This window comes from Coregonus lavaretus (assembly GCF_964263955.1).
Source record: "Coregonus lavaretus genome assembly, chromosome: 33".
Classification (NCBI taxonomy): Eukaryota; Metazoa; Chordata; class Actinopteri; order Salmoniformes; family Salmonidae; genus Coregonus; species Coregonus lavaretus.
In genome coordinates, this window is record NC_140020.1 from 22,364,344 (window position 1) to 22,377,991 (window position 13,648).

A 13,648-nucleotide genomic window follows, 5' to 3' on the forward strand; every position below is an offset into this window, starting at 1 on the left:
ATGAGCCGATGTACGGAAGAGGGCGCTCTCAACTACATTAATTCAGCAAAGCCCACCGTCTGCCTGGGTCTACTTATGCTGTGATAAATCGATAAACTCGTTATTTTACGCTATTTTAAAAACAATGGGTAAAGCCCATGCTTCGAGTAAAGTGAAATCAATGTTGTAGGCTATTTGCCGAAAATGTTAATTCATACAGAATACATTCATTCAACATTTGAAAAAGGATCTTAGATTCACAACAATTAGTCTAGTGCAAATCAATTGCATATTGCCCGTTGTAAATTGGCTGTGAGCGGCTGAATTAAGACATAGGCCTACCCAGAGAATAAAATTGCAAACCTACAGCCTAAACCACGGTATTCAAAGGGCCTTTTAGCCTGTATTTGGATGTATTTCTCAAATTTTGTATTTAAATAACATATAACCTGACAGACATAGCCTATCACACACAATGTCCATTCGGTCTGTCTATGCGGCTTCTCAGTTTTCATGTACCCAAACCATGTAATTCAAGGTTTTTGGAAATAATCCGCCCCCGATGCCAATGGTTGGCTCAGGGACGGCTCTTGCCAATTGCAAGCATGCAGATTTGTGAGTGGTTTGTTGAGCTGCCAATCAAAAACACATCCTCAGGCGTGCTGTAGCTGGGAAACATATCAGTTGCTGTGGAGTGATTTGACCGAGGTTCTTGTGGCTGGACCATCACCGCGCTGCGTCCGCTGTCTGTTACACACGCATGTCGGTTTATATTTCGGTGAATTTAGGAAAAATACGGAGGAAAAAAAGCACGCTGTAAATTTTGCATGTCAGGAGCGGAGAACTGTGTCGCCGGTCAACGGCTCTTTTCCGTTTTGGATTGCTTTTTCCCTATGACATACTAATTGATCGCAGGCATGTGGAATTGTACAAGGATTACGAATTGCCTCTCAATACTGTGCCTGCTGTTGACGATATGGACGGAGGTAAGAGGGCTGTTGTCAAATATTACGCCAAATAAATTTGATAAATATCTAAACAATCGTTGTCAAAAGTTAGTGGGCGTGGGCCTATTCATTTGCCTATTCCGTATTCAGATAATATTAATCGATAATTAAATTACGCAGCCGTCAATTGAATCATGTGATCATGCATTGTAACCATGACGAGGTTGAAGTGTGAGGAATTGTTACTCTCCATTTTGCTGTCATGCACTTGGCATATTTGGCTATATTTTAAATAGCCTACATGTTCTAAGTTTCATTGCAATTAATTGTTTCTAACGATCTTAGCAAATATGATCCTCATGCATAGGCTACTACACAGATGCACTACTAGCCTATGCATTTTCTTGGAAAGATATAGGCCTATTGTTGTAGGTTAATGACAGAGCATTTTGTGCCAAAGGTAGGCAACATGAGTAAACAACGCTTTGTAATATTATTGACCCAATTATCCCCAACCTATTAATTACTTGGTAAACAAGCCTATCAAACTCGGGAGATACTAACGTTAAAAGGACACAACTGACGCTTAAACCGACTAGCCAAAACCTAAAACGGAGCCTTACCTTAACCCTAAACTTAACCCTAACTCTAACCTAATTTTAATATATTCTGAAATGAAATATCGGTTTGGGCGTCAGGCGTGTCCTTATAGCATTTCCATCAAATTCCCGGTGGTCGCGTGCAACACTATCTGTTTACGCACGTATGTAGTTACCCGACCAAACAAATAATTTCCAGTAATTCTTTAACATTTTAATGTTATTTTTAGGTGTCCAAGTGCTCTGGCTATTTTGAGCTGCAGCTGATTACGGTTCAGAATGTAAACGGTGAGTTGTCGGACGGGGAATGCTGCGACGGCACAAGGAACCCACAGGATCAGCGCTGTAGTCGGGACGAGTGTGATACCTACTTAAAAATTTGCTTAAAGGAGTACCAAACCGAGGTCACAACCACTGGCTCTTGCACCTACGGAGTTGGATCTACAGACGTTCTTGGTGGAAATATTTTTTCTTTTAAGAATTCGAAGAATAACCAAAACAAAATCAACGACGCTGGCAAGGTTCTCATCTCTTTTCAGTACGCATGGCCGGTAAGTGTGCATCTCGTTTCCTAATCAATCCACCACCATTAAATGTTTTAATAAGCCATAGTGTATTTTAGGTTATTTCGAATGTTTTATTGGATCTTTGTCAGTGCCATACACAGTAGTAGGTGTCACTATCAGGCAGTGTTCGTGTTGACAGGCTCCATAATTTCCAAGGTAGCCTTTGCCACCGAAATACCATAGAGTGTATACGATTGTTATTCTAGACAAAGGTCATGATGCATTCGTGTGATTTGGGATGACTGCTATAGCTCCCTGTTGCTAGACCCGAATTCCCTTGAGTCCATGTTACAGCAGTAACCTCAATTGCAACGGCACTACACAAGGCTAGTGTCCCCTTAGATTATTATTATGAGGGTTTGTTATTCGGAGCGTCCGAGTGCACTAGTTTGTGACGAGCTCTTATTAAAACGAAATTACAGCTGCCTACAGGCAAGCGAGGCAGTGCATATAAGGTGACGTTCTTGATCCCGCTCTCTTTGCATAGAGCTCACGCAGCTTCTCCTGCTGTCTGCGTGGGTGGCAGGTGGCACCTTGGGCGCAATTGCGTGTGCCTCACCGTGTGTCTGTCTGTGTGCATACGGATTAGGCAAGTACATACTTATTTTCACCACTATGGTAAGAAAACAGTTGTATTTGAATGTAATGTAAAGGTGTATAGAGAATAGCAGTCTCAAAAATGAGCTTCTCTGCGTTTTTTTCAGTAGGCCTAAAACCTCCCAGGCGCATTTTATTCATTGGAAAATTAGGTTAAGATTAGCATCCCTTACAACATAACAAAACTGAATCTATTTTTGAAAAAAAATGACAATTGGCTGGGAATTGCCAGGGACATCAGGATACTATATGTATTGCTCGCTATATGTCTGCTGCAGAGAGACAAGAGCATGAGAAAAGGCCAACACTCGCTCACCATTAAAAATGTTGGCTCACTATTTAAAAATATGGAGAACAAGGTATAGGTTGAAAACTACCAGCGTTTTGGTGCAGATGCAACCGACTAGTGCTAGTTAATGCTACCCACCCCCCACCCCCCCCCCCCACAAGTGTACATCTACCATAAATTCCAATATTGCAGAGACTACATTTTTGCGCTGTTTAGTCCATACACACTTGGGAAAGTTGGATCATGTCATTGGTTAAATCATTGTTATTTAGCCTATAGCTGATGAACCTCACCACCAAAAGCAGATCTCAAACGTTTTTATCTCGTCCACAAACTTAAGTCCCTCATTCCGTTCCCTTGATCATCCTGAGGGAGCTGAAAGGGATATGTCTCAAGTCCCTAAGCAACATGTATGCCTTACGACACAGGCAAACAGACCTGTTCTTGTCCAGCGCCCCTGTCATTCCCTTAAGTGCCCAGCAGCTGCTACAGCGGACGCATCTCAATAGTCTCAAGTAGCTCTCTCTCGCTCCTCCCCCCTCCTCTCCCCTGAAAACACAAGCTAGGTTAAACGAAACACTCGGAGGACACCTCCTAGGTAGTTGTCCTCACAAGTATAGATTTGGACTGTCAGTGGTGTGGAAGCCACGTTAGACTGTTGAGATGGGCCCAGTGCCCTACTACTCCAGTGGCAGATGTCACAGCTAGCTGGTCTACTCGCTGCTGTGTGTTACAGGTTGCTAGCTGAAGCAACAAAGATGCAGTGTAGTATTGACTGTCAGCCATGGCCAGATGCCCAGTTGGAGCCTCGTTGCGGGCTGGCACACACACACACCGTCCATTATCTACGCCTGGCTTCTAGTAGCCCATATAGCCTACAAGCAGTAGTTGATGAAGTTGCCCTTACTCACAGATCTTAGGTCAGCTTGGAGGGAGGGGTTCCCCTAATGGTCAAGGTTTGGACTTGGGGGGACGGTAAGCTTATCCTAGATCTGTGGTTAAGTGCAACTTATACCTGGTAATGAATTGGCTTTAACTAGCCTGTGGCAAATACCAGTGTTTTCCCTACCATTGCTTAGACAAGGAGGTCCACCAATAATAATAATTTACAGTGCATTCGGAAAGTATTCAGACCCCTTGACTTTTTCCACATTTTGTTATGTTACAGCCTTATTCTAAAATCAATTGACTTGTTTTTTTCCTCATCAATCTACACACAATACACCATAATGACAAAGCAAAAACAGGTTTTTAGAAATGTTTGCAAATGTACATAAGTATTCAGACACTTTACGCAGTAGTTTGTAGATTACAGCCTCCAGTCTTCTTCAGTATAATGCTACAAGCTTGGCACGCTTGTATTTGTGGAGTTTCTCTAATTCTTCTCTGCTGATCCTCTCAAGCTCTGTCAGGTTGGATGTGGAGCGTCGCTGCACAGCTATTTTCAGGTCTCTTCAGCGATGTTCGATCAGGTTCAAGTTGGGCTCTGGCTGGGCCACTCAAGGACATTCAGAGACTTGTCCCAAAGCCACTCCTGTTGTCTTGGCTGTGTGCTTAGGGTCGTTGTCCGGTTGGAAGGTGAACCTTCACCCCAGTTTGAGGTCCTGAGCGCTCTGGAGCAGGTTTTCATCAATGATCTCTCTGTACTTTGCTCCGTTCATCTTTCCCTCGATCCTGACTAGTCTCCCAGTCCCTGCTGCTGAAAAACATCCCCACAGCATGATGCTGCCACCACCATGCTTCACCATAGGGATGGTGCCATATTTCCTCCAGATGTGACAGGCCAAAGAGTTCAATCTTAGTTTCATCAGACCAGAGAATCTTGTTTGTCAGGGTCTGAGAGTCCCTTAGGTGCCTTTTGCCAAACTCCAAGTGGGCTGTCGTGCCTTTTACTGAGGAGTGCCTTCTATCTGGCCATTCTACCATAAAGGCCTGATTGGTGGAGTGCTGCAGAGATGGTTGTCCTTCTGGAAGGTTCTCCACAGAGGAACTCTGGAACTCTGTCAGAGTGACCATTGGGTTCTTGGTCACCTCCCTGACCAAGGCCCTTCTCCCCCGATTGCTCGGTTTGGCCGGGCGGCCAGCACTAGGAAGAGTCTTGGTGGTTCCAAACTTCTTCATTGGAGGCCACTGTGTTCTTTTTTTTATTTATTTTTATTTCACCTTTATTTAACCAGGTAAGCCAGTTGAGAACAAGTTCTCATTTACAACTGCGACCTGGCCAAGATAAAGCAAAGCAGTGCGATTAAAAACAACACAGAGTTACATATGGGGTAAAAAACATAAAGTCAATGCTTTGGGACCTTCAATGCTGCAGAATTCTTTTGGAACCCTTCCCCAGATCTGTGCCTCATCACAATCCTGTCTCTGAGCTCTACGGACAATTCCTTCGACCTCATGACTTGGTTTTTGCCCTGACATGCACTGTCAACTGTGGGACTTTATATAGACAGGTGTGTGCCTTTTACAAATCATGTCCAATCAATTGTATTTACCACAGGTGGACTCCAATCAAGTTGTAGAAACATCAAGGATGATCAATGGAAACATAATGCACCTGAGCTCAATTTCGAGTCTCATAGCAAAGGGTCTGAACACTTATGTAAATAAGGTATTTCTGTTTTTTATTTTTAAAACGTTTGGCAAAATTTCTAAACCGGTTTTCCTTTTGTCATTATGGGTTATTGTGTGTAGATTGAGGAAAATGCATTTAATCCATGTTAGAATAAAGCTGTAAGAAAACAAAATGTGGATAAAGTCAAGGGGTCTGAATACTTTCCGAATGCACTGTATATAGCGCCTTTACAGATGCTCCTCAACCACTAATGTGTGGCACTCTAGGGTGATGCACTGCATCAGCTATCAGATGGGGATACAATAGAACTAGCTTCTCAGTCACTCACTCAATTGATAAATGTTCTATCACCCCCTTTCTCTTATCTTCTCTTAATCTCTTCCCTTTTTACTTTATCACTTCAGTTCCCCTATTCAATTAATTATCTTTCCCTCGATCTCTCCTGTACTGTGAGAAAGGCTTCCGTTTGTCGATTGACTGCCCTAGGCCCAGCAGGGGCACAGTTGATCCAAGGCTAACCAGCAAGCACAGCCACACCTGATTGGGAGCTTGCTTGGGCTGTCGCTAGGCAACGGTTAGATAGGCCTTTAGTAAACAATTATGTGGCTCCCTCCCTTTCTCCTGCCCCCTATGGTGCTTTCAGCGGAGAAAAATACGTATGTCCCAAATGGCACCCTATTCCCTATATAGTGCACTACTTTTGACCAGAGAGAGCCTTATGGTAGTGAACTATGTAGGGAATAGGGTGCTATTTGAGAAGCAACCAGAGAGACACTCGTGTGAGGCTCACCTGGGAAGCTAGGGTCCCAGCCACCACGTTGATTACACTATTGATTGTGCATTTAGCCAATTTAGAGAACAGTTGGCTACCGATTGCACTCCAGTACGGATGGAGTGTCTAGCTCATGTCCGACTGGGCTAAAATCATATATAATTTTACATTTGGTTGATGTGTAATAATGGTTAGTTTCAGAAGGGGTTGGAAAATATGACTACTAGATCTGATTTACCTCTAGGATGTGTGCATGTCACCTGAACCAAAATGTCCTATTTAACCAGATAAAGATCAGGGTTGTATAGGGCTGTCACAATCATGAAAATAAAATAACCGTTATTTTATAAAAATAATAATTGTGTGGACCAAACAGCTGACTGAAGACGGGATGGCTGGCATTCGTGCGGTTGAGTCAATTTTTTGGCGTAAAATGATTAAACTTTGTTGCACCTTGCTGAAACAAGGAAGGTGTGGCAAAGCAGTCTTCCACAATGCAGCAGCACACATATACATATAATTAATACAAAGGGCTTGGTACCTCTGGTATTGTGATACAATAATTTCCATGGTAATGTAGAATGTTAACAACAATTTAATTAACTGATGTGGCTCATGCAATACTCAGAGTTGATATTCACGTAATAATAAGGAGTTCTCCTTGACCACACGCACAAATTGAGCAAAACAAACTTTCTTTCCCATTGACCCCCATTGTAAAAGAGATGACTTCGTAGTCAATTTTGAGTTACACAGAAATGACAAAACATGCCAAAAAAGCTGCTGTATTTAAGGCTGGCCCCATTTAGTCGATTGGTCGATAGTCTGTTGGTCGTCCGAGATTTGTTTAGACGAGCAGTAGCAAAGAAAAAAAAAAAGACCTGTCTGAATCGCGCATCTGAATGGACTAATCATTGTGTAGGCCGTGGGGATGGCACAGTCCATCACTCTTAAGACGTGATACTGAATTGTATATGCTTATATTATGTAAGAACAATGGTGCAACACTAGTACAAATTATATTATTTTATAACAAAGGCACTTTCTCCCGCGTTTCTGAAACGCATCAGTGCACTGTTGAATTGACACATTTTCCTAGACCATGTTGCTACACTACAAAAATATGTGCACACCCCTTCAAATTAGTGGATTCGGCTATTTCGGCCACATCCATTGCTGACAGGTGTATAAAATCGAGCACACAGCCATTTAATCTCGATAGACAAACATTGGCAGTAGAATGGCCCGTACTGAAGAGCTCAGTGACTTTCAATGTGGCACTGTCATAGGATGCAACCTTTCCAACAAGTCAGTTCGTTAAATTTTTGCCCTGGCAGAGCTGCCCCAGTCAACTGTAAGTGCTGTTATTGTGAAGTGGAAACATCTAAGAGCAACAACGGCTCAGCCGCGAAGTGGTAGGCCACACAAGCTCACAGAACGGGACTGCTGAAGAGCGTAAAAATCGCCTGTCCTCGGTTGCAACACTCACTACCGAGTTCCAAACTGCCTCTGGAAGCAACGTCCGCATAAGAAATGTTCATCGGGAGCTTCATGAAATGGGTTTCCATGGCCGAGCAGCCACACACAAGCCTAAGATCACCATGTGCAATGCCAAGTGTCGGCTGGAGTGATGTAAAGCTCGCCGCCATTGGACTCTGGCGCAGTGGAAACGCGTTCTCTCAAGTGATGAATCACACTTCACCATCTGCCAGTCCAACGGAAGAATCTGGGTTTGGCGGATGCCAGGAGAACTATAATAATATTTATAATAATAATAACTCTCCTTATTATTGTTATTATTATTGTTATGGTCATCATTATTATAATAAGTAATGTCAGTATCATTAGTAGGCTTAGTATAGCAGCCTTGTATAACCACCATCGAGCTGTAGGCCTAAGAGCACATCCTGTTTAGTCTTAATAACGTACCTTACGCCAAAATCTCAATACTTATATAGGCTTTTTGTTTTTATTTTATTTCACCTTTATTTAACCAGGTAAGCCAGTTGAGAACAAGTTCTCATTTACAACTGCGACGTGGCCAAGATAAAGCAAAGCAGTGCGACTGTATCAATCATTCATTCGTTCATCACACAGCATACGATTCATTCATTATTTTAAATGCAATCAAGCATTTTAGTTATAAAATAAAATAACAGTGACCTTTGACTAATTAGCGTAAATAAGAATTGAACTACTCCATTTCGGAAATTGCATTCACGAATGAATGTGACTGTTTTTAGTCTTTGCTGTAATAAAGGCTTAGCTATTTTTTTTAGAACAGACTCTATGGTACGCTTAATTGATTTAATGTTTACATTTGTTCCAAATGGTCAGAGAAATTATATTTATATAATCTATCAGAAATTATATTTATATAATCTATCTATATATATTATATAATCTATCAGCACCAGTTTGGCACACATAATATGCACGCAGCACTTGCTCCGTACCTTCTTTTTCTTGATCGCCAGTATTTTCCACAACTAGTCAAATTTATTCCACACATCTGACTTCCCCTTTTACCTCCTGAGCAACCAGTAAACATTCCCCGTTTCGAGTTTATTTGTCATGTCCTCTGCATCCATTTTGCTGTTACGGTGTTCAGAGTTTATAACCAATTTATTGATGTGATTATGATATGCTATATGTCAGGCCCTATTGGTGACATGCATGTGACACATAAAGAGAGCAAGGGTTGAGCGAATAGGGAATGTTTTCCTAAACAACTGAGCGATTTCTAGATTTAACTTTGGATTGGAGATGCTTAATGTGAGTCTGGAAGGAGAGTTTACGGTCTAACCAGACACCTAGGTATTTGTAGTTGTCCACATATTCTAAGTCAGACCCGCCGAGAGTAGTGATTTTAGTCGGGCGGGCGGGTGCAAGCAGCGTTCGATTGAAGAGCATGCATTTAGTTTTACTAGCGTTTAAGAGCAGTTGGAGGCCACGGAAGGAGTGTTGTATGGCATTGAAGCTCATTTGGAGGTTTGCTAACAGTGTCCAATGAAGGGCCAGATGTATACAAAATGGTGTCGTCTGCGTAGTGGTGGTTCTGAGAGTCACCAGCAGCAAGAGCGACATAATTGATATACACAGAGAATAGAGTCGGCCCGAGAATTGAACCCTGTGGCACCCCAATAGAGACTGCGAGAGGTCCAGACAACAGGCCCTCCGATTTGACACATTGAACTCTATCTGAGAAGTAGTTGGTGAACCAGGCGAGGCAGTCATTTGAGAAACCAAGGCTATTTAGTCTGCCAATAAGAATGCGGTGATTGACAGAGTCAAAAGCCTTGGCCAGGTCAATGAAGACAGCTGCACAGTACTGTCTTTTATCGATCGCGGTTATTATATCGTTTAGGACCTTGAGCGTGGCTGAGGTACTCCCATGACCAGCTCGGAAACCAGATTGCATAGTGGAGAAGGTACGGTGGGATTCGAAATGGTCGGTGATCTGTTTTATTAACTTGGCTTTCAAATACTTTTGAAAGGCAGGGCAGGATTGATATAGGTCTGTAACAGTTTGGATCTAGTGTCACCCCCTTTGAAGAGGGGGATGACCGTGGCAGCTTTCCAATCTCTGGGGATTTCAGACGATACGAAAGAGAGGTTGAACAGGCTGGTAATAGGGGTTGCGAAAATTTTGGCGGCTAATTTGAGAAAGAAAGGGTCCAGATTGTCTAGCCCAGCTGATTTGTAGGGGTCCAGATTTTGCAGCTCTTTCAGAACATCAGCTATCTGAATTTGGGTGAAGGAGAAGTGGGGGGGCATGGGCAAGTTGCAGCGGAAGGTGCAGAGCTGGTGGCCGGGGTAGGGGTAGCCAGGTGGAAAGCATGGCCAGCCGTAGCAAAATGCTTGTTGAAATTTTCGATTTATCGTATATTTATCGGTAGTGACAGTGTTTCCTAGCCTCAGTGCAGTGGGCAGCTGGGAGGAGGTGCTCTTATTCTCCATGGACTTTAGTGTCCCAAAACTTTTTGGAGTTAGTGCTACAGGATGCAAATTTCTGTTTGAAAAAGTTAGCCTTTGCTTTCCTAACTGATTGTGTATATCGGTTCCTGACTTCCCTGGTTGAAGACAGCGGAGGTGTATTTAGAGGGTAAATTAGTCAGGATGATATCTATGAGGGTGCCCATGTTAACGGATTTAGGGTTGTACCTGGTAGCTTCCTTGATAATTTGTGAGATTGAGGGCATCTAGTTTAGATTGTAGGACGGCCGGGGTGTTAAGCATATCCCAGTTTAGGTCACCAAGCAATACGAACTCTGAGGATAGGTGGGGGGCAATCAATTCACATATGGTATTCAGGGCACAGCTGGGGGCTGAGGGGTGTCTGTAGCAAGCGGCAACAGTGAGAGACTTATTTCTGGAAAGGTGGATTTTTAGAAGTAGAAGCTCAAACTGTTTGGGCACAGACCTGGATAGTATGATAGAGCTCTGCAGGCTATCTCTACAGTAGATTGTAACTCCGCCCCCTTTGGCAGTTCTATCTAGACGGAAAATTTTGTAGTTGGGAATGGACATTTCAGAATCTTTGGTGGCCTTCCTAAGCCAGGATTCAGACACTGCTAGAACATCAGGGTTGGCGGAGTGTGCTAACGCAGTGAATACCTAAAACTTAGGGAGGAGGCTTCTGATGTTAACATGCAAGAAACCAAGGCTTTTGCGGTTACAGAAGTCAACAAATGATAGCGCCTGGGGAGCAGGAGTGATACTGGGGGCTACAGGGCCTGGGTTAACCTCTACATCACCAGAGGACCAGAGGAGGAGTAGAATAAGGATACGGCTAAAGGCTTTAAGAACTGGTCTTCTAGTGCGTTGGGTACAGAGGAAAAAAGGGGCAGATTTCCGGGCGTTGTAGAATAGATTCAGGTCATTATGTACAGACAAGGATATGGAAGGATATGAGTACAGTGGAGGTAAACCTAAGCCTTGGGTAAAGATGAAAGAGAGAGCATCACTGGAGGCACCGATTGAGCCGGTCTCTGCGTGTGTGGGGGGTGGGACAAAGGAGCTATCTGAGACAGGTTGAGCAGGACTGGGGGCTCTACATTGAAAAAGTACAGTTAGAACTAACCGAAACAGCAATAGGCAAGGCATATTGACATGGGAGAGAGGCATAAAGCAGTCACAGGTGTTATTCGAGAGCGCTAAGACAACAGCTGGTAATGGCGACGGAAGTTTGAGCTGAGGCTAAACAGATAAACAGGATGGGGTACCGTATAAAGGAACAGTCCAGCAGGCATCAGCTGTGTAGCTGAGTGATCATAACGTCCAGTGAACAGCAATAAGTAAGTCCGGGAGCAGTTCAGTGGCTGCTACGCCACAAGCAAGCTGGAGGCACGGCTGTTGATTGCGTGTGCTAGCGGACAATGGCTAACAGATGGATCTTCGTGGTAGTCGCAACGGGAAGCCTGTTGAAACCACATCAGACGATTACGTCGGCAGACCAGTCGTGATGGATCAGCAGGGCTCCGTGTCAACACTAGGGGGTCCCGTCCGGTTGACAGAGGGGTAGATAGCCGGGAGATGGGTCTGGCTCGAGGCTAGCTCAAGGCTAACTGGGGTTAGCTTCAGGACAGTGGTGATTAGCCAACAACGACAACAGCCATTCGGTTGCAGCTAGCTAGTTGCGATGATCCGGTGTTAAGGTCCAGTGATTCCGGCAGAAAATCCAATATGCTCTGGCTTGATAGCGCGATGTGCAGACTGGCCGATAATTGTCCAGGCTAGAGCTGGCTGGTAGGTAGTGCAGGCCACGGACAATGGTGAAGACCGCTAATGGTGGCTAATAGCAAGTAGCTAGTTAGCTGGCTAGCTAGCTAGTTTCAGCTAGAGGTTCTGGATAAAAATGAATGAATAAATAATAGAATCCATTCCACATTGGGTGAGGCTGGTTGCAGGAAAGTATATTTAGTTAATGGATGGAAAGTGAGATTGAGAAATATATACGAAGAAGACAAAAAAAAATAACAACTGGCTATTTACATGAGGACACTACAGAAAACACGACCGCACTGCTATGCCATCTTGTGTGTGTGTGTGTGTGTGGGAAAACCTTTCATCACAGGTAAGACATTTAACTTGTTTAGTATAGTCCATTTGTAATTCCACTCACTATTTGTAGCTGTATAGTCAGTTTGTGTTGTCTTGGCTAGCTTATTGTTCTGGTTGGTAGCTAGCTAGCACTCACTCACTCATGTGGCTGCTTGCCTCGTCATGAAAAGGGGCATGTTTTACGTTTTTCCTAAGTAGTGAGGATGCTTGGGAGCAGGCAATGTTGAAAAGTAATCTTTAGACAGGTTGTACTTTTCTTAAATGTAGTTTTGTAATTGAATAAAACAAGCAGACAACAAGAAAATTGCATTTGAAAAAGGTCAAGTATTTGCTGTGAGCCAACCTAGGTAACCACAGGTTGTTTCCCCCATAGGTGGAAATCTAGTACCAACAGGGACTATCACAGCACGTATTTTACTTCCTGCTTTGCTCCTATGGGTACACTTGCAAATGGCCACAAGTCCGCCCATTATACCCCCGTTCTATTCAACAACAAAAAAATAAGTTCTTATTAGACAAGTTCTTGTAGGTCCTTCCTCGTTTGGTTCCCGTAGGCTTTGGGGTTTGGGACTCAATCTATTTGACATTGTGCCATGATATTATTTTTTAAAGAATAGATCAATCATGTGACAACTCAAAAACAAGGTCAAATCCAATTCAACCTTTATGAAACATAAAGGTTGAATGGCGCAGTGGTCTAAGGCACTGCATCGCAGTGCTAGCTGTGCCACTAGAGATCCTGGTTCGAATCCAGGCTCTGTCGTAGCTGGCCGCGACCGGGAGACCCATGGGGCGGCGCACAATTGGCCCAGCGTCGTCCAGGGTAGGGGAGGGAATGGCCGGCAGGGATGTAGCTCAGTTGGTAGAGCATGGCGTTTGCAATGCCAGGGTTGTGGGTTTGATTCCCATGGGGGGCCAGTATGAAAAATTAAAAAATAATGTATGCACTCACTAACTGTAAGTCGCTCTGGATGAGAGCGTCTGCTAAATGACTTAAATGTAAATATGCTGTATCAATCGGAGTCTTTCTTCTCTATGCTTTTCATGCCAGTCCCCAGATGTAATGTCAGTGGACGTTCAGACTCTGGGGCACGTTGTCCTCAATTGCTACAGTTGTGTTGTCGTGACGATGCAGAAATGTTGTGCAGTGAACCGTCGTTGATTTTCTCACACCATTTTGCCAGGAAGTCTGCATTCAGAAGGAATCTGCGGGTCTATCTCTGGCCTTTTTTCCCTTTCCTCTGACACAGACAAAATCGCT

At 43.7% G+C, this 13,648-nt stretch overlaps 1 protein-coding gene across 1 annotated transcript in view; it reads left to right on the forward strand.

Annotated features, from left to right (window-relative positions):
* Positions 1–661: 661 nt before the first annotated feature.
* The window catches only part of jag2b (jagged canonical Notch ligand 2b), a 105,749-nt gene continuing 92,762 nt past the window's right edge, over positions 662–13,648 (forward strand). The window contains exons 1-2 of the mRNA XM_084150887.1: positions 662–965; positions 1,756–2,076. Coding sequence (XP_084007013.1) covers positions 897–965; positions 1,756–2,076 — 390 coding nt within the window. The 5' untranslated portion in view covers positions 662–896. The remainder of the gene's footprint in view (positions 966–1,755; positions 2,077–13,648) is intronic.